Source organism: Sminthopsis crassicaudata, chromosome 4 (genome assembly GCF_048593235.1).
Source record: "Sminthopsis crassicaudata isolate SCR6 chromosome 4, ASM4859323v1, whole genome shotgun sequence".
NCBI classification, from domain to species: Eukaryota; Metazoa; Chordata; class Mammalia; order Dasyuromorphia; family Dasyuridae; genus Sminthopsis; species Sminthopsis crassicaudata.
The window spans coordinates 383,776,490-383,799,222 of NC_133620.1; the positions used below are offsets into that span (position 1 = coordinate 383,776,490).

Sequence of the window (22,733 nt, forward strand, 5' to 3'; positions counted from 1 at the left end):
AGTGTACTGCAAAAAAACCCGCCAGAATCTAACAGGATCTGGCTACATCCACGCAGCACCAAAAGTGAGTCAGCATAGACCATAGCACAGGCCTGCAGCCCTATTCTGCAACATGGGGCTCTACTGGGACTGCCACAAATTTGCTGGGTAGGGGGGAGCTCTGCCCAGAGCAGCCACAAATCTACACAGTGGGAGGGCTCTGCCTGGGAAAATAGAACTTCTGCACCATGGCTGTACTTCCCAGGGCAGAAATGCTTCCAGTATGGGGCTCTTCCCAGGGCAGCCACTGATCCACACAGTGGGGTTCTGCCCGGGGCAGTGACATTTTCACTGCTCAGTCACTAGCCCCAGGGTAGCTGGTGATCCACAAGGTGGGGCTCTTCCCAAGGCAGTAGTATTTCCACTGTGTGGGGCTCTTCCCAGGGCACTTATGCAGCTCAGCCACTCTTAGCAATCAATTTGCAGAACAGCTTTGTCCATATATCTACCTCTGCTCGGCAGAGGAAGCTGGGAACCTCCTTGCCCTGAAGGCAGACCCCAAAGGCTTTTATAAAGATGAGTAAAAAAGCCAAGCTTATGTTAACCATTGATAGTTTCTATACAGAAAGAGAGGAGGTTTTTAACCCCAAAGAAACTAATAGCAGACAGTCTCTAGACCAGTGGTCCTCAAACTTTTTAAATAGGGAGCCAGTTCACTGTCCCTCAGACTGTTGGAGGGCCAGACTATAGTAAAAACAAAACCTCACACTCTGTCTCTGCCCCTCAGGCCATTTGCCATAACCCCTCAGGCTGCATAAACATCCTCAGCAGCTGCATCTGGTCCTCCGGCAGGCTGTAGTTTGAGAACCCCTGTTCTAGACAAAACCCCAAAGGGGGATGTAACCTGGTCCCCATCACACAAGATTCTCCTAGAAAAAAATTATAAAAGATCTTAAAGGAGAGCTAGCAGAAAAATGGGGAAAGGAAAGAGAAGCTCTGCAAGAGAGTACAGAAAAGGCATATAATTCACTTAAAGTGGAAAAAGAAAACAACTTCCTGAAATGTGAATTGGAAAAGGTAAAGAACCCCCAGGGAAACAGAATTTGTGAATTGGAAAAGATAAAGAACTCCTAGAAAAGTAGCATTTGTGAATTGGAAAAAGAAAATAACTCAGTTAAAAAAAATATTAGTGAAATGGAAAAAAAATTCCACAGAGCAAAACAACTCACTTAAAAATTCAATTGGACATATACAAAAAGAAGTAAAAAAAGCTAATGAAGAAAATAACTCATTAAAAATCAGAACTGAACAAATAGAAATGAATGATTCTTTGAGACATCAAGAATTAATCAAGCAAACAAAAAAAAAAAGAAAAAAAAACAGAAAAAAGAAAAAGAAAAAGAAAAAAGAAAAAATAGAAAAAAATTGTTAAATATCTACTTGGAAAAACAACAGACCTGGAAACTGTATTTCTGTTATGGATATACATAAAGAGTGCATGTATAATTTGATTTTACTATGCTGTGACCCTGGATATCTTGGAATCAGCCAGAGTCAGGATAAGCAAAAGTCTTTCTTCTTGTTCTTTTGGGGTCGCTCTCAGGGGATTTGATATAGGAATCTCTCCACCTCTTTCCTCTCTCTCTACCACCAAAGAATGAATCTCCTTCTACTACTCCACCCACTGATCTCACTTCCCCTTCTTTGTCCACACCCACTGATCGAGCCAGCACAGAATAGTTAAGTGGGGTCATCCTCCAAACATGTTAATAGAGAATTGTCCAATTGGTAATTAGCCTTAAGTGCTAGGTTACCTTGCATCTGCACAGTTGTAGCCCTTTACATTACTGATATAATATAAAAAAGGGAAGTAGAATTGGAAATGGGATAGTTTCAGAAAAAAGGTAAAAGGGGAGATTAAAAGAGGGAAACTACATCCCATGAAAAGGCAAAGGAAACCTATCATATCTGAGGGAATTTAGGGAGGAGAAGGAATGTGTGAATCTTATTCTCATCAGATTTGGCTCAAAGAGAAAATAATTGACATATTTGGTTTACAGAGAAACTTCTCTCACCTCATTAAAAAAGTGGGAGAGGAAAAGAGAAAAGGGAAAGAGTAATAAGGGAAAAGTTTAAAAAAGGGGAAGGGATTCAAAGTGGGAGCGGTTCTAAAGAGGGAGAGCTGCATGAGGCAAGTGGTGCCCATAAGTTTAATACTGGGGAGGGGGAAAGGTCAGGACTTTCAAAGGAACTAATGAAAAAAAATCAAATGAAGGTGGCCTAGCTATACCAAATCTAAAACTATATTATAAAGCAGAGGTCACCAAAACCATTTGGTATTGGCTATGAAATAGACTAGTTGATCAGTGGAATAGTTTAGGTTCACATGACAAAATAATCAATAACTTTAATAATCTAGTGTTTGACAAACCGAAAGATCCCAGCTTTTGGTATAAGAATTCATTGTTTGACAAAAACTGCTGGAAAAATTGGAAATTAGTATGGCAGAAACTAGGCATTGACCCACACTTAACACTGTATGCCAAGACAAGGTAAAATGGGTTCATGCTCTAGGCATAAAGAATGAGAGGATAAATAAATTAGAGAACATAGGGTAGTTTACATCTCAGGCTTGTGGAGGAGGAAGGAATGTGTGACCAAAGAAGAACTAGAGATCATTATTGATCACAAAAAAGAAACTTTTGATTATATCAAATTGAAAAGCTTTTGTACAAACAAAACTAATGCAGACAAGATTATAAGGGAAACAATAAACTGGGAAAACATTTTTATAGTCAAAGGTTTTGATAAAGGCTTCATTTCCAAAATATATAGAGAATTAACTCTAATTTATAAGAAATCAGACAATTCTCCAATTGATAAATGTTTAAAGGATATGAACAGACAATTCTCAGAAACAGAAATTGAAACTATTTCTAGCCATATGAAAAAATGCTTCAAGTCATTATTAATTAAAGAAATGCAAATTAAGACAAGTCTGAGATACCACTACACACCTCTCAGATTAGCTAGAATGACAGGAAAATATAATGAATGTTGGAGGGGATGTAGGAAAACTGGCACACTGATACATTGTTGGTGGAATTGTGAATACATCCAGCCATTCTGGAGAGTGATTTGGAACTATATTCAAAAAGTTATCAAACTGTGCATATCCTTTGATCCAGCAGTGTTTCTATTGGGCTTATATCCCAAAGAGATCTTAAAGAAGGAAAAGGGACCTATATGTGCAAGAATGTTTGTGGCAGCCCTCTTTGTAGTGGTGAGAAATTGGAAACTGAGTGGATGCCCATCAATTGGAGAATGGCTGAATACATTGTTGTACATGAATGTTATGGAATATTATTGTGTAAGAAACAACCAGCAGGATGATTCCAGAGAGGCCTGGAGAGACTTACATGAACTGATGCTGAGTGAAATGAGCAGAACCAGGAGATCATTACATACTTAAACAACAATAGTATATGATGATCAATTCTAATGGACATGGCTCTCTTCAACAATAAGATGAACCAAATCAGTACCATTTGTTCAATAATGAACAGAACCAGTTACACCCAGTGAAAGAACTCTGGGGAATGAGTGTGAATAACTACATTGCATTTCCAATCCCTCTGTTTTTGTCCGCCTGCATTTTTGATTTCCTTCATAGGTTAATTGTACATTATTTCAAAGTCTGATTCTTCTTATGTAGCAAAATAACTGATATATATATATATATATATATATACATATATATATATATATATGTAGTATTTAACATATTTAATCTTATTGCATTGGTCTACCTGCCATCTGGGAGAGGGGGCTGGGGGAAAGGAGGGGAAAAAATGGAACAAAAGGTTTTGTAATCATCAATACTGAAAAAGTACCCATGTAATGTATCTTGTAAATAAAAATCTATAATTAAAAAATTTTCATAGCCATCTATTCTGCCAGGGAAGTCTTCACATTCTTGGAGTTAACACCCCTAACTCACTAATGGTTTCTATTGGTTACTTCAGTCTGATTTTGCCCACCTGCCAAGATGTTTTATGGGATGTGACTGCTATATATGCTATAGTTTCAAGGAACCACATATGATAGTTGGTGACCAGTTGGACATCAAAAATGAAAAGCAGCCCTAAAAAAAGGCTCAGCAGCTCTCACATCAGAGCTACTTCTTCTCTCTGAACACCCCCACAAACTGCTTGTCATGTTGGGTACCTTCTTCTCTACTTATCACCCCCAACATTTCAGTTTCTTTTTGTGTATTGTCTTCCCCTATTAGATTATAGGCTATATCAGGGCAGAGACTGTCTTTGTTTTTATTTCTGTTTGTATCCCCAGTTTTTAGCATAGGGCCTGGCACATAGCTGGTAAACAAATGATTATTGATTAATTAATAATAATAACTGATATTTATATAACACGTTAACATTTTAAAAATCTATTAGGCCTAATGAATTAATTTGGCATACTGAATGAAGCACTAGTTTTTAGAACATTTGGGTAAATATAGAGAAAAAATAAGGGCCTCTTAGTGCCCCAAATAACTTGTTGAGATTATAAATTAGAGATTATGATGTTGGTTTCCATTGATGGAGAAATTTCCACACAGAGTTCCACATGCAGTGAAATTAAAGGTTTAGAAATGCCTTCTCTCACCCTCCCATTATCTCCAAAAGGAAAAATGAATAAGAATTAAGATAAATGTGAGAACCTGTATGAAGTGATGCAGAGTGAAGAAAAATGAATCAAAGGATAGTGTACCACATAAATCAAGACATCACCAAAAGTCAGCAAAATTTTGGTCAAATTTTTAAAGTTATAGTGCATAAACTCCTTTTCTGTTTAAAAAAAATCCAAAGCTACAAAAACAGTGTCACATATTCCATCAATCACAATCACTCTATTAGACAACCTTAACTGTTTTAGGGAAATGCACATGAAAATCATTTTAAGATGTTTTTGAGGGAAATGTCTGCTCCATGAAAACAAAATAGATTGGTAATAAAATCAATTTAAAATATTTAAAAAAGAGAAAAGGTGATAATAAGGAGAATCATGGATGTCAAGAACACAGATCAATGCAATTTAATTATCTAAATTCCACATTCTCCACTAACTTCCCTATAAACAAAATGGAAATCATAGTTTTCTTTTCTTTCATTCTCACCAGACTGAAAGAATCCTGGGTAAAAGAATCAGTTTAATGTATTCTGTTCTCCTTTAAACTAAGGCATTCTATCAATACCAAATGGCAGTGTTTACAACTAACAATTAACAAAACCCTGTCTAAAAGATTATACAAATATATTCAAGTCCAGTTTGGCATGGTCAAATGTTTCCATCATGATGACATGGTGAAAGATGCTTTCTGGCAAATTTAAGCCATGGATCATACTTTGTTTAAGTTACAAAGCTTTACTAAAAGCAATATTTCTATTTTGTCCTCTGCCACAGCCACATTTTCTCATACCACCAAAGGATGTAAGTGTTAAAACACTGCAGGTGTGATTCCTTCTGACAAAAATCAGGGAGGCTGAAACAAGATTTCTCATTCTAGAGATTCTTGATGCAGCTGAATGACTGACATTATTCCTCATCACAGCTTCCTTGAGTCCCTCACTATGCATCAAGTGTCAATACACAGCCTAAAGCTGTTGTCATATTCCTCTGCATATAAATCACATGATACATATTTATACTTGGTACTTTTTTAGTCACAAGATTTTTATCCTTCTCCAATAGCTGTAAATTAATTTTATTTTCAAAATGCTAAATTATCATTAGATTTGAATTATTTCAGTGAGTATGTATTTATGTGTGTATGCATATATATGTATATATATACATATATATATATGTATATATATATATATATATATACATGTGTGTGTGTGTATCTGCCCTGTGACTTGTCAGAGAGGTAGTGTATGGTCAACATGGCAGCTGACTGATAAGCTTTATCTGTTAGCTTGCCTCTTTCTACTATTACATGAAGAAAACACAAAATTTTTGTCTTTTCTCTGAATCCCCTTGAAATTGAGGTAACTGGATTCAGCTTTTCTTTTTTCCATCTTAACACAAATCTGACTCTGATGTCAATCCCCTTTGCTGTGACTGTTTTGAATACCGACAGAAATTTCCCAATGGATTAGAAGGAGATTGGACTAGAATGAGAGACAGTGAATTGGTCTACAAAGAATGTGGGTGGATGAGACAGAGGAAGGGAATGAACAGAAAATAAGATTGCTAGGGATGGTGGTCATAATAATAATTAATAGAATTCCCAACTTTAAATATTTTTTCTTAAAAAGTTCTTTAAGCTAATTATTTGGAACTGAAAACATTTTTTTTCCATAAAAACAATGTTATAAATGGTAGTGAGGTTCCCAGACACCAACAGTATTATAACAATTTCCTATAAAAGTTTATCCAAAGTAAATTAATTGTCATAATGGGCCCCAAAGAACCCAGAAACTGCTTTAGCTAGCAAAAACTTAGCTTCCTTGCCAAGAGCAGAGATATGGCAGTTAAGGGCAACAGAAGTTTCGAAAATAAACTTATTTGTAATATCCTATGGAGAAGAATGGTGAAACAATATAAGCAGTATCACCTTGTAAACCAGAAATACTAGAAGGAAAATAAGCTTAAGGGTGAACCTGAGAAGAAAACAAATAGAAGAAAAATAGAAAAGATTTTTAAAGATGAAAAAAATATTTTCACCATCCAAGTGAACCTTCTGCATTTGGAATATAACATTATAGTTCCAGATGTGCTACCTGAGAAAGTGGTAACGGTGCTCCAAAAAAGAAATATGGGAAAAGCAGCTGGACTAGATGAAGTATATGTAGAACAAGTCTATCCTGCAGGCAACATTATTTTAAGGCCACCGAGGGACTGATTCTGAAGGTAAATGAAAGACTGGAGGATATCAAACAGCATGGAGAAAAAAAAATCTTGTATTTCATTATTACAAAAAAAGGGCAACCACAAAAGTATCCAGAACTACCAGACCATATGCATATTTTGGAGTTATATGGTGTTTTGAAGGCTAACTGAAACTTAGCCACCATTTATAAATTTGTTTTCAATGTGAAATGTAAGAACAAACTCTTTCCCCCTGCTCTCAGTTATTTGTCTTCCTCCCCTTTTCCTGTGAAATTTTTTCGTGAAAAGTGAATCTACAATGTTGTCTGCTCTTGCAAATGCATGAGACATTGATCAATCTGGTGTTTGGGACTCAGAAAGTTCCTGTAATGATATCTTGTATTTCTATAGACCTTTAAATCTTCCAAAGCACTTTCATAATAATTTCAATTGATTAAATTTTTATGGTACTCTTATGAGTCAGGTAGCAAGACTATCACCCTTTAAGGACAAAGAAAATTAGACATAGAGCAGCTGTGTGAGTAGACAGAAAAAGGACAAGAAGCCAGGTTCTTTATTTCTTTGCCAGTGCTCTTTCTACTGGCAAAATAGAAAGGATTGTAAAGAAAAAAAATGAGTGTTTAAGGGTATTGGAAACAATCAGAAATTGATAGGAATATACTATAAGTGGCTTGTGGAAATCCAGGTATCTAGAAAGGCACCAGAAGTCCATGAATGTGGAATGGATGATATATGTGCAGTGTTCCTGCTGTGTACATACATGCACACACATAATTTATATATACAATATATTACATAATATTATAGGCATGATATTAGCATAATAATATACATAATAATACATGGTAATATAACATTATATATGTATATATCATATGCTATTTTATAGTGTGTCAATGATATATACTATATAATATATTTGTATTATGCACATAATAAATTGTATATAGTTATATATTTATGTATGCCATTTGAACAGTAGAAGAAAGATAGCATAGCACAGGAGATATCAGGCTGTTCTTTAGTCAAGAAGATCTATATTTAAAATCTCACCTCTGATATTAGCTATGTGATCACAGACAAGACATTTATCCTCATTAAACCTCCATTTCTATATCTATAAAAGGTAAATAATAATGCCTATAATAACTGCCTTTTAGGCTTGTGAAGATCAAATGTAATAGTATGAAGTGCTTTGCAACCATAAGGTATTATCTAGATGTCACTTATTAAGATGTGTGGAAAGACCAATAAAGTCTTTGGCAGATTGTCGAATTTTATGTTGAGCTAGTATATGAATATTTATCTGCAAGGCTGAATTAAATTATAAATTGAAATATGCATAGTAAAAGGCATGTTAATAAGGCTCATGCCAGCTTACATACAAACAAGATTTTCTAAATTTGTAAAAGCAATTTAACTCAATATAGAATTATGAAGTTAAATTGGAAATAAATTATTGAGTTAAGAAGAGGGAGTCCAAAACCCAAATTTAGAAAAGGTAAGTTTACTTTTTAAACTTGTTTAACCCAATGTTAGAGGTCTTCTTAATCAAACATTTATATCAACACTCTGTGGAAGCAAACCACTTGAAACAAAGTTGGTAATGTTTGAACAATTTGTGGATTATGAATATCATGGTATATTACTGTTCTATATCAAATGATGAATATGAATAATTCAGATAAATAGAAGACTTGAGTAAAGTGATGTAGGGTAAAAAAAGCATAACTAAGACATTTGTAATAAATAATCTATAGAATGAGTAAAATGATGTGAACAATAACAACACTAAAATATAGTTGAACTGTGATGAACATTAATAAATAATCTCCCTTCTTTCAGTAGAGAGATGGGGCAGTATTGTATAACCTGTTAGATGTATTTAGTTGCCATCTTGGTGAGTCCTGAAATGTTTTTCTTTTTACAAGTTAAGTTTTAATAGGGACAAAGGCATTGAGGAGAAATGATTGTGGTAAAAAAATAAAAGATGAAAAAGACCCACTCCAAGTGATATAAACATAGAGATCCCTAATATCTCAGTTGAATCAATCATTTAAAAGTATAAAATAGGTTGAATAAGTTTTTCATCAGTTTCAGAGGAATGAAATCTTTTAATGATTGGATAAAAGCTGAAGAGTCACCAAAGAAGTTTTGTGTGATTGGTTAAAGAGAATCAGACTTGTCCTGAATAGCTATGGATGATAAGAGTAAGATAAATTAGGAAAATTAGATGTAGGATAGTACTCTATTGAAGAGGAATTTCATGAGGATTCTACAAAGGGAGAAAAAGACTTCCAGTAATTTATAGCTGCAGGTTACCCCTTCAGTTACATACATACTATGTGTGAGATTTATCATCTTTGTATTCAAATATTAACAGACATATGTGTGTGTGTGTATCCACATACACACACACACATATGTGAGAGAATGTTCCACAGAACTTAGTGGGGTAGAGGAAATGTTTTTGTATCAATTTTTTTTTATTAACTACATTAATAAATATTCTTTCCCAAAATTGATAATCAGCAAGGAGCATGAATAGAGGCTTTTCAGTGGCAATTCTAGAAGGAAGGGGGGAAAAAGCAAAGTATATATTAAGTGCCTACTATTTGTTAATCATTTAATAAATTTATCTCATTTGATCCTGACAATAATCCTAGGAAGTAGGTGTTATAATTATCTCCATTTTGTAGTTGAAAAAACTGAGGTAGAAATTAAATAATTTGCTCAAGGTCACACAGGTAGTATTTGGAACTGGATTTGAACTCAGGTCTTACTGATTGTTGACCTATCCCCCTATTTACCATGCCACATAGTCTGTCTTATCTCCCTGATTTCCTAGGACTATAAGGGAAAACTTTGAGTATCCCAGTTTGCCACTGGGAGTGGGAGTCGGTAAAATAATACCAGAGACGTATATTAAATTTTTTTATTTTTCTTTCATTAATTCAATTATAAATATTAAGAAATCATGTTGTGTGAGGCATTGGTGTTAGGAGCAAGATGTAAATACAGAAATCCATCAAATATAACCACTTCTTTTAAGAAGTAGGTAATCTTAGAAATAGGAAATACAGATAAACATAATTCAGAATATTATATAAATACATAAACGTACATAATATACACATATGTTTTTATATGAACACATGTCATCTTTCTCCATTTGTACATATATGTATATTATATATATACACTATACTTATCTATGTTTCTATATATCTATTTGATCTACAATCAAATAGTTCATTAATTTTGATATTCCTTCCAAATATGCAAATCAGAACTCATCTATGTCTGTTTGTCCTATTAAATTCCTGTCCATGTCCTTCCATAAACTCATCATGCATGGCCACCATGTGTACTGGGAACCTCCCTCATGTTCTTATGATATGAGGTTACCAGTGGAGCACATTGGCAATCCTTTACTCTTGCTGTTCACCTAGTTTTCCAATTTAGATTTCTCTGATGATGTCCTTTATGCTCTTTTTCCTAGAGAAGTCCTTGTCTTTGATGTATTGCAGACTAATCACATTCACCATATATCCTCCCCTTGTGCACTGGATGATTCTCAACTTCAATTCTCTCTCATACACAAAAATAACATACATGTGTGAGGGTGTGCACACAGGTATTATTTCCACCCAGGATCACCACACTAGTGCTAGAAGAGTCCATAGGAATTATCTAGCTTTTTTAGATAAAGAAACTGAAACCAAAGAATGTTATTTGCCCAAATTCATGCTGCTAATAAATGTTGAGACTGGATTTGAATACAGGTCTTCTGAATTCAGAGCTGGTGTTCTTTCTATTTTACTATATTTACTTCCTATATTTTCCTTACCCAGTCCCCTACATTTAAAAAAATGGGAATGACTTTCCATAATGATCATGCCTATAAAATATATTTTGGGACTAAAATAATTCAATTTTATTGTCAGTCCTCAACTATTAGAACATACACATATCAGCTCAGGCATTGTAAAAATGTACTTGGTGTACTTCAGGTTAATTATTACATGTTAACTTTGGGAGAAGGGTTAGGGGTACACAGAAAGCAGAAAACACTCTATCATTCAACCCTTTAAATGGCAGAGAAGCTACAATCTTTTAGTGGTGGTCCATTCCACTTCTAGACAGATGCATATGAAATGAAAAAAAAAATCTTCTTAGTATAAGTTGAAATCTTCCTATCTCAGCTTTCATATATGGAACTCTAATTTTAGCATCTAGGGCTACTGCTTCTATAAGTTCCAAATTCTACTGCCTTCCCTCTGTTAATTATTTCCTATTTAGCCTATATATGGCTTGGTTTGAATACTTTTATTTTCACGTTGTTTCCTCCATTAGATATGAGCTCAGAAACTGTCTTTTGCCATTTTTTTGTATCCCCAGTGATGAGTAGGACATAGGAGGTGCTTAAAATATTTATCTCTTAATTGATTATCTTTCAAATACTTGAAGACTGGTAATGTTTCTCTTTTCCAGGATAAATATTCCCAGTAAACTCAAACTGACAAATGAAATCAAACCTCAGAGATTCAAGTTCCTTAATTGTCCTGGTCTCTTTCTTCTGAACTTACTCCAGCTGGTGAATCTCTTTTCTAAAATGTGACCCTCAAAGTGAACAGAAAACTCCAGATACTAATACCCCAGATGGACAGAAGGTCTTTCACAGCTATGCTTCTGTTAATGCAACCCAAGATCATATAAGGTTTTTTGGCTGCATGTCATACTATTGACATCTTGAGATTGCAATCCACCAAAACCACTAGGATTCATCTCCTCTCTCTTCCCAATTGTCATCTAGCTAGACTTTTCCCTTTTTTGTACTTGTGCAGTTGATTTTTTAACTCAAGTAAAGGGCTTTACATATATCATTATTAAATTTCGACTTATTGGATTTGGCCCATTGTTTTAGCCTAAGCTATTTAAGTGCTGGTTTATTTCCCCCTTGAGCCTGCTTTTTAAATAAACAGAGAAGCACATGCCTAAAGGCTAAACAACTACACTGGTTAGGCAGGTAAAGTGCTGAACTGGCAAAAATGATAGATGCTTCAATTTACTTTCTTAGGATTCAGTGGGGAGTGGGTTGATTACTTCTTTTTGATCTGTTATATCATATAATGCTTTTTACATTAAAATGGTATAGCATTTTGATATCACACTAAGTTGATTGTAAATTTATCAAAAGTAGGAGGAATATGGGGATGGGTGGGACACTGTTTCTAATGTAGGAATTACTTGATATGTTGGTTTGTTTTGAAGAATGGGTTTTTAAACATCATTTTTCTTCTTTGTTTTAAGGAATGATTCTCTGGATGGGAATTAGAAAGAAATAATGTGATTCTTTGTCTCAATTGCTACCTAGCTTTAAATCATTGAATGAATGTAGCCTCAGTCAAACTGAGACCCGTTAAAGACCTTAGTTTAAAAAGTGCAAGGTCTCCCATTTCATCCAGTTTCATATCCAGTTCTCTTGATCTATATCTTGTCATTGGACCTCATGGCTCTGGAGGGAAAAATGAGGCTATGATCTTGCACAGCCCTCCCTCTCTTAAATACAATTCACTTGCATGTCATAGCATCACCTCCCTAATGTCATGGTTGTGTTTGAGAATGAAGAACAAACAACAACCTCTAAAGTCAGAGGCACAGATTTTGGTATTCAGTTATAGAAGTGATAAATAAAGCTATAGGAGTAGATTAATTCACCAAAAAAGAAAGACTAGACAAGAGAGATGAGAGCAGAACCTTGTAGAACCTCTATAATTTAGGGATGGAAATTATATACTCACATATACACATAAACACATATGTATATATGTCTTTATATATACATAAATAGGTATATACTTACTTATTTAAAACAATCTTGTAAGGCTAGAGTATAAAATCTAGTTCTGCTCTTTTTTTCTATATTTCTTTTGACCTCTAAGAAATTGAGATTTTGTAATAAAAGCATGATGGACATTATTCTCTTATTATTAAGGATCATTCATAGGTATATTCACAGAAAGGCAACATGGGCAGTGAATAGTAATAGAGATAGATGATGGATAGATACATTATTTATTAGGCACCTATTATGTACCCAGTGCTAAAAGTTATTATACAAATACAAGCAAGAACAGACTCTACTCATAAGGAGTTTGCATTCTTAGAGAGAAGACAGCATATAAAGGGCAACTGCAAAAGGTTGGAGGGAAAGTTGAGTAAAACAGCATGTTTGGAGCTGGTAGCCTAGAAGGATGGTGAAGGCTTTGTTTTGATATGATAAGGAGAAAACTCATCTGAGTAGTTCCCATAACATAGTCTAAAGCTCCAATGTTATGGGATTATGGCCAGAATAGAAGCAGAATGGGATGGAGTTGATAAGCTAAATTCAGAATCAGAAAGATATGTTTCACAAGTCCTACCTCTTACAAGCACTGACTGTAGGATGCTAGAGAAGTTACTTATTCTCCCCATGCTCTTTCATAGAGAATAGTTTATGATCTACACTGGTGGAGCAAGCTGCTATTGAGCTCCATATACCAATGAAATCACAGTTCCAGGTGGCCAAAAAAAATTACATGTATATCTAGATTCATAAGATAAGATTTTTGTATCTAGAACAAGTAACGGGAGGGTGGGATTGGAGTGTGTAGCTCAACTGATGAAGAAGGAAAAGTATCTTGAGGAAGGATTATGAGAAGTAGTACTAGGCAGCAGAGGACCCAGGTTATGTTTTTTTTGTTTTTTTTGGGGGGGGTGGTGAGTGGCAGTGGGGGAGTTCGAAAGAAGTTTGAAGGAAGTCTGCCATAATCTAGATAATGATTGTAGAATTCTATTGTCTTCTAGATGGTGATTGTAGACTTTCTAAATTTCCCAGATTTTAGGGGGAAGAAGAGTACCCTGGGCTGAGATAGCTACCATGAAAGGAAGGCAAGGGGCAAGTTTGAAGAAACAAATTAAGTCTGCCAATTAACACTGTCAATGTCCTTTAAATTTTTTACCCTGGTGCAAAGCTTAATGGTCTTACTAGTTATGACTGCTCAGTGATAAAGAGAACCTCAGCATGACTACCTACAACAAATTTTCACAGAGAGCCAAGGCCCCTATAGCCCTAGATGTGAATCAAGGTGTCAGAGAAAAGAGAGTATTCTACGAGTAGATGAAATCCAACCTCTGCTAATGACTAGCTGGGAGGCTTCAGGAAAGTCACTTAAACCACTCTGAGCCTCCTTTTCCTGAGATTAGACCTGCTAATTTCTCAACTTTAATATTACTTGATTTTATGATAAAACAGACTATTTTAGCATAGTTTTCTTGTTAAATTTTATGGTTGACTGGGTTGAATTTTAGCTGGATAACTTCTGGAGGGATCTAAAAAAAGACAAGGAATGTAGGTGAGGAAGAGGAGGAAGTAATAATGACCAACCTACATAAATAGGCTCCAAACATTGAAGAATTATTAGAGATGAATCTGCGTAGTTCCAAAGTACTGACTTTGAATATAATCCTATTTTGAATTATCTATCTGATTTCTTTGATTTATTATATTGCATTATCTGATTTTTAAAATTTTATTATATTGGACCAGATGTGATCCTTCTTGTAAAAATGATAATAAAAGAAAAATACATTTTTGTTCAGTTATTTTTCAGTTATGTCCTACCCTTCATGATCCCATTTGGGGTTTTCTTGGCAAAAATAGTGGGATGGTTTGCCATTTCCTTCTCTAGCTCATTTCACAGATGAGGAAATTGAGGTAAATAGGGTTAAGTGACTTGCCCAGGTTTACCCAACTAATAAGTATTTAGTCAGATTTGAACTCATGAAGATGAGTTTTCCTGAGTCCAGGCCCTGTACTCTGTTCATTGTCCCACCTAGCTACTTGAAAAAATAAATTATTTATGCAAAACAATCTTTATTACAGCCCAGATTTCCAAACCTATACATACCTTCCTAAGGCTGTGCTATATAGAGGCTATTGACAAAAATGGACCCACCAACATATGTTCATTTGAATCTTGAATTGAATCATAACAAACTATAGAGTTAGAAGGGACATTAAAGATCTCTCCACCTTCCCCTTTTTACTGATCATAAAATGTTAATACTGAGAACCTCAAGGGCTTAATTTCAGAGTCAAGGCTTGAGTCACAGACCTTTGCCTCCTCCAAACCTAATATTCTTTCTACTAAAATCTACAACTCTTCTTATTAAGAATAGGTGAATGTTGGGAGTTAAGATGGAAAAGAACATTAGCTACTTCTAATCTTATCTGAACTCAATTTAATTAAAGAATCCAAAGCAGCTCAATTTATTTCAGTCTCTCCTATAGTCTGTCAACATCCTTGTCTAGCTCCCCCCAATATGAGTCTCCTAAGAGAAGGAAAAACCCTCAAAATTAGTCCAGCAAAGCAAGTAACCCAAATCTATGCTACCCACTTCCCCATGAAGAATAGGTAAAATGAGGGATGCCAAAATACAAAGTATCTGTTAAAATTTTTAAAAGCTGTTTCACAAGGTAAGAAGATTATTGCTAAGGGAGCTACAAGAAGGCCCTTAGGGCACTTAGGTATACTTACTGTAGAAGATTTATGGGAGGAAATTCATGTATAAGTTGTGACCTCCACTAGTGAAGGAAGGAAGTACCCTTATTGAAGAGATAATTGAATCATTGATATATAGAATTAATAATAATAATAATAATTCACACTTATAAGCCTTTTAAGATTTGCAAACTGCTTTACATTTGTTATTTTAATTGATTTGTACAGCAACCCTTTGAAATTGGGGATATGATTATTACTATTTTATAGATTAGGCAATTCAGGCTGAGAGAAATTAAAATGATAATAATTAATATTTATATAGCATCTACTGCGTGCTAGACATTGTACTAAGAGCTTTACAAATATTCTCTCATTTGATCCTCACAACTCTGGGAGGCAGGTACTATTATTATCCCCATTTTATAGTTGAGGAAACTGAAGTAAACAGAGATCAAGTGACTTGTCCAGGATCACATAGTTAATATGTGTCTGAGGCAAGATTTGAAATCAGGTGTTCCTGACTCTGAGTCCAACACTTTATCCACTGAATCATCTTGACGTTTTCCTAATTTCCCATGAAGAGAGAAGTAGTTAAATCACTGAAATGGAAACAGTAGGAACCAGTTAGTATTTAGGCAGGGCACCTCTGCCTGTGTGGAAAAAAGGCTTTTCCTCAAATAGACTATGATGTATCTTTTTCTTTCAGATGTGACAATAGCCACAAGCTCAGTGAGCTGCCTACTTCCATCATTCCATTTGTTCCTTTGGCTCTTTTTCAAATCCCAGGACAGTTATTGTCTGAATGAAGTGTTCTCAGTTTCTGCTCAGTGACTTTGACTTTCTCCCTTTCTTCTGGTGCTATATGTTCTTCCCTCTGCCAGCCCTTCCATTTTTATGCTTCCTCTCATACCACTTGCCCCTCATTCAAATATGTTAATGGTAAATGATGTTATGCTTTGCACAGCCTACAATAACAACTCACATTTCCATAATGCTCTAAAGTTGTTTTTCTAGTACCTTTATTTTCAAGTATATCCTCTTTCCTTCCATACCCCATATAGTCATCCATCTTTTATAATAAATAATATCAGGTGGGATTTTGACCAAACTTACCTACATATTACTTAAGTCAGGCAATGCCTAATAATTCAAATAATTAGCCCCTACATAAATACCCCACTTCTGCAATAAAGGAAAGAAATACCTTTACTCATTCTTCAGGACTAAGCTCAATGGGCAGAATTACATAGCCTTCAGTTTTGCTGTTTCGTCTTTCATTTCCATTAATTAATTAATACATATTGTATTCCTAGGCATGCTTATTCATAAACATATTATTCATTCTGCTTCATTCCTCATGTTTCTCTGAATTCTTTATATTCATCATTTCTTAGTGCACTAATATTCCATTACATTTGTATAACATAACTTTTTTCAGTGTTTCCCATTAGAAGGCTACCTACTTTATGTCTAGTTCTTTGCTGATTTTTTTAAAAAGTACTTCTCTGAATATTTTAATGCATATGGGATCTTTCTTTTTGTCTTTGGCTTTTAGGGAGTATATGCCTTGCATAAGGATCTTTGGATTAAAGACTATGGTTGCATCATTTTAATTTTTAGCATGATTCCAAATTGCTATTTTGAATTAACCATCCAAAGCTCAATTGGATACCTTTCCATAGCTCCTCCAATATTGATCATTTCCAAATGTTGTCACATTATTGTCTATAAAATAAAGGTTTTTTTGATGTGTATTATTATTATTAATTATTATTAATCATTTGGAATAATCTTTCTTATGATTGTTAGGAGTTTGCAATTCTTCTTTTGAGAAGTTTGTTTACATTTATATCAATTAAGGAATAATCTTAAATATTTGTTTTGTTTTTTTTATAACTGTTGGATGACTCATCAAAGTCATTTTAAAAGAATATTTCTCATGTTGATTTTATTTATGCAAAAGAACTTCAGTTTTATGAAACTAAACTTTATTGTACTTTTTATGATTGTTTCTTATAAAAGATACCTATCTTATCTACACAACTAATTAGTATTTATTACTTAGGGTCTATAAAATGTTTTACAAATAGCATCTTGTTTACACTTCATGAAAAATCTGACATCCATGAGATGGATGGCTTTTTAGATGCCTTCCATCCAAATCGCAAGCTACAGATTAATATTTTAAAAGAGAAACTCTATCTCACTTCACTTGAAACCATCTTAAATGTCACAAAATCTGACAAATCTACCATTTTATAAGGGGAAATTGAGTTAGTCTATCTTAGGGTCATACAGCTAATAAGTGGTTGAGGCTAGATTTCAACTCAAGTTTTCCTAATTTCATGTCCTGCACTCTATCCACTTCCCCACCTGACTGTCTTGATCATCTTCCCTTCTGTTTTTTAAATGATATAACTTTTAATCAGATCACAAATCCATTTTGAACTCTAAAGTTTATAAAAAATGTTTCTCTATACTTCTTTTAGGTAGGTTCAAATATTATTGTACATACTTAATAGATGATGTTGCTGAAATTTATGTGATTTGCCCATTGCTACACAGTTAGTATTAGAGGGAGGATTTGAACCTAGGTTTCCTCATTCCAAATCTATCACATTTGTTATTTTACAATAATATTTTTACTTGTTATGGACTTAGGGAAATATAACCTCAACTCCCTTAAATGAATCCCATGCTCTACAAAGTATGGATGATAGAGTTATCTTGTTCAGTCATTTTCCAGTAATGTGTTTGTGACCCCATTTGTGGCTTTTTGGGTAAAGGCACTGAAATGATTTACCATTTCCTTCTCCAGCTCATTTTACAGATGAGGAAACTGAGGCAAACAGGGTTAAGTGACTTGCATAGGGTCACACAGCTAATAAAGTTTCTGAGAATAGATGTAATCTCAGAAAATTGAGTCTCCCTGATTCTGGGTCTGACATTATCCACTGTATCACCTAGTTTACTATACTTACTATAGATTTTACTAAAGAACTTAATTTAAAAGTCTGAATCATAGCATTTATTTTAAGTAAAAATATTACTATTTAAAATAAAAAATATTATAAAAGAGACTATACTTTCTGTGCCTGCTCTGCCACTGTAGCAACTGTAGACAAGTAACTTTTCTGAATCTCAGATTTCTCATTGATGAAATAGAAATGATGATAATGGAATTACTTATTTCAATAATTATAAGGATAAAATGAGATTAGATGTAAAGAAGCATTTTAAAAACCCCACAGGGTGCCTACTTCTACCAGGTATACCTATTGTTATTATTTCATCATTCAGATCATTTCCTGGAAGTTCTCTGTCCTATGTTAGGTCTTAATTTGGAACTCTCACAAAATTTTTCCTTTTATATGATAAGAAACTGGCCATGTAGGGAAAAGTAGCTCAAGAAACTTGAACTCAATGATATAGAAAGTGTACAATTTGTGTCCTCTGTTGCAATCTCTCTCTAGAGAACGGAAGGACAGTAGAATAGAAAGCTTCTGCAATTACAAGGTGCCTCCCAAATATGCCTTTTGGATGGAGCTGACTCTCCATGTTATGGATGAATGCGATGGATGCCTTCTACCCAAATCCCAAAGCACAGATTGACATTTTAAAAGAGAAATTCTATCTCATTGTGCTTGAAGCCATATTAAGTTTGACAAAAATATCTGAAAACAGAAAAAAATCATAGTGCTGTTCATTTCTTGGCTTGCAGCAAGCCTGTCAGGTGAGCATGACATCCTTCTGAGCAACAAAATATGACTCACCTTTCACTTCTCGCTGATGGTACTCTTTGTTTTTAAGAATAGGGTGTGAAATCCACATCCATGGATGATGTTTTCGGAGCTGAGGAAGCATATAATGTGTTACAAATCCCACTGCACAGGCCAGGGCAAACAATATGAGGCTAAGGAAAGGCTAAGATAAAAGGAGAAAACCAAATTTTATTATTTATTTGAGGAAAGGGGGATTGAATATTATTTAACTATTTCTGTTATTTTTCCTCTTAAAGAAACACAGAGCCAAATCCAGGTCTTGTTCCACATCTCTGAAAGCTTTTTCTCCACCTCATGAAATCAATGTCTGTTGAAAGATATTAATAAAATCCAAATTCCCAAATATGATCTGTGGGAATGGAAAAATGACCCACAGAAATACAGAAGCATTCATGAATTTAGCTCCTTGGTGTGACCTTAAATTACTTCTGGCTTTGCCTGAAGTGAAGGTTAAGAACAAGAAATTAGTTGGATTCATTTTGTCAGTGAATAAAACATGTTGTAGGGTTAGAGAGTGGAAAGAAGGGCATCTACCTACAGGAAGCATCAACCAGAAATTCCATCTAAAGTGCTTCACTTTTTTGATTACTATTATGTTTACATGTTGAGTCCCACGCTCTCTTAACTAATTAGATATTGATGCTCCAGGAGGTCTTGAATGGAAAATATTTGGACTACATTTCACATCCCAGTGGGAATGACTGATGGGAAAAAACACTTTCATGAATTTGAACTGTGTTCTTCAAAGTCCTGGTTTTTGGGCATCCCATAAATCTATGGTAGTTGTTTTAATATATTTTGTTTTATTTAATTCCATTTGTTTTTGTATGAATAAAGAGCCCCATAGTAAATCATGTTAATGGGAGTGATTCCATAGTGCTTTGATAGTGAGAATGAATTGAAATATAAAGGGATGGAGGTTTTGTTTTTTTTTTTTTTTTTGGTTATTGAATGGGGGTTGAACAAAAAACCTAATTGGATTAATTCATACAGAGTACAGTCCCTATACTAAGATGGTGAGCACTTTTACCCACAAAAGCAGTGACTCTAAGGATAAGAGGTAACCACTCTCTGAGAATCATAAGGAGTTTAGCTTTTTCCCGGAGTACATTCTAGTGTAAGATGGATTGTATAACCACAAAAGTGGCCAGTCATCATGGGATTACCAGTGAATGGTCTTTCCTACTGAACAGGATCAATAGTTCCTCCAGGTGATTAAACACAATGATTCTAATATGTATCAATCTATATGTATATCTATCTATCTATCTCTATATATATGTCTACGTATCTATATATCTATTTATGTATCTATGTATCTAGCCATCTCCTGAGCTTTGTTCTAGCTAATTCAAGTTTGGGAAATTCGTTTTAACAACCAACAGATTTTTCTACAAGTCCCAAAACTTCTACTAGTCTCCTCCCGGTCGAAATATATATATATATATTCAGAAGCCTGGTGCTTTGTGAACAAATACAGTATCTTGAAAACAAAAAACCAAACAAAATAGACACTAGCAACATGAGTGATGAAAATAAGTAATAGAATACTCACCCTTAATGAGAGGAATACAGTACTAGCACTCACTGCAAATGAAAGAATAGCAACTACAGTGCAGACAATGAGATCAGATTTTAGAATCTCCTTCTGTAAAAAGAAATTAAAGGTTAAGGCTCCCTCTCGCTCTGCTCTAGGAACACAAGGGAATCCCAGGAAAGGTATACTATGATGCAACATGCAGCATTCCATAAGTTAGAAGCAATGGGAGAATTTGGGTTGGGTACTCAGAGAGGCAAAGTTCATATATTCCTGGTGCCATATTCCAAACCCTACCAAAGAGCAACTCCTGCTGAATATTCAAAAAAACATAAAGTTCCTGCTCTGTGAGCAACAGATTGGGACAGTGAATCTGTACTTGAAAAGATTATGGAATATTTGGTTAAAGTGGTTCTGTAGCACAGGGAGGTAAATTTTGAGAGCAGCTGGTGCCACAATTGGTAAAAGGCTAGTCCTGGAGTTAGAGAGACCTGTCTTTAAATAAATACAGCCTCAGACTCTTACTAGCTGTGTGGACTTGTGCAAGTCACTTAATCCTGCTTGCCTCAGTTTCCTCAATTGTAAAGGGGATAATAGTAATGTCAGCTTTCCAGAGCTGTTATAAGGGTCCAATGAAATGTTATTTTTAAAAGTGCTTAGCCAGCATGGTGGCCAGTATGTAGCAGGCCCTGAATAAATCCTTATTCCTTTCTCTCCTGACAGCTTTTATAATCTCTTTGTTTCATAAGCGTGGATAAAAACAAGAGCAAAAGAATCACACAGCAATCTCCTAATCTTTGATTTTAGTATGAAGCAGCATAGATTTTTAAATCCCCAACAGCACAGAGTGAAAATTATCTTGTAAGAAAAATCCACTTTATCTTCAGGAAGATGGCATGCTTGTCTAGCACATAAAATATAACATGTTGTGAGAAAGGTCTAGCAAGAGGAAATGGGTGCCTATGAACAGTGTCAGGATGACAGCAAAATAGGAGAAAACATGATGGTTTAAAATGGAATCACAGAAATTTGGAGCTGAAGGAAACCTTGGAGAAAAAGCAAGTTCCCCCATTTTTCAGATGAAGATTTGTCTGTGCTACCCAATTACTCCAACTTGTTAGGAGACCACATTACTCAAGAGTTTCTGGAGGGTAATTATAACTGAATTTAAACTGGAGTTTGAAAATTTAAAAAAAAATACAACAAATTTACTCCTCCCTTCTAGTCTGAAAAAGGAACTGTGCCATTTAAATGATTGTTTTTGGATGTGGCCTGCCTAGCAGAATGAATAGAAAAGTATACCTTGGGTTTTTTCTTTTGTTTTTAATTATGCTTTGGAGCTCCCTACAAGCCATGTTGCTAGTTATCTGGCTGTTTGTACTAAAGGCCAAACTAAAAGGAAGGAAGTAGGAAGCAAAGCTTGAATTAACACCCTCAGGCCTCTGTTTAATGTAGTAATCAACCATAGGCTTGCCTATAGGAATTAATTATAAAGCAAGGAAGTGCCATTCTCAAAGTTGAATGGTCAATTATCTACCCCAGCTGCTTTGAAATTCAATTCTCAATAGCTGACAATCCCTTCCATGGTTATTGGATAGAGGGGAAATCATATAACCACACACTAAAGATGCCATGTTTATTTTCTGTAATGCTAATCTGAAATTAGCATAAAGAAGAACAGATTGGGCTTTAATATTCATCCTATTGAGTGTGGCTCTCAGAGACTGTTAACAGTCATTTGTTTCTAGTAATGGCCAATTTTCATAAATCTCTTATTTCACACCAAATGCCTTATTGAAGGCTAGCTTCATAGGCCTACAGTCACAATCTCTGTATGATGAGCGACAATGATAATTTATTCCCTTCTATTACTCATTGACTTGTCAATTAAAAACAACAACAACAACAAAACTATAACATCTAAGCACTGTTACCACATTTATTAGTGAGTAAACACACAAGTCCTCCCCTATCTTCAGCAATTTCACT

General features: G+C 34.8%; 1 protein-coding gene across 4 annotated transcripts in view; it reads right to left on the reverse strand.

Annotated features, from left to right (window-relative positions):
- The window catches only part of PCNX2 (pecanex 2), a 370,349-nt gene that overhangs the window by 179,345 nt on the left and 168,271 nt on the right, over positions 1 to 22,733 (reverse strand). For all 4 annotated transcript variants that reach the window (XM_074262410.1, XM_074262411.1, XM_074262409.1 and 1 more), the window contains exons 18-19: positions 20,763 to 20,855; positions 19,199 to 19,349 (exon numbers count right to left, since the gene is read on the reverse strand). In XM_074262410.1, the coding sequence (XP_074118511.1) occupies positions 19,199 to 19,349; positions 20,763 to 20,855 (244 nt within the window). The remainder of the gene's footprint in view (positions 1 to 19,198; positions 19,350 to 20,762; positions 20,856 to 22,733) is intronic.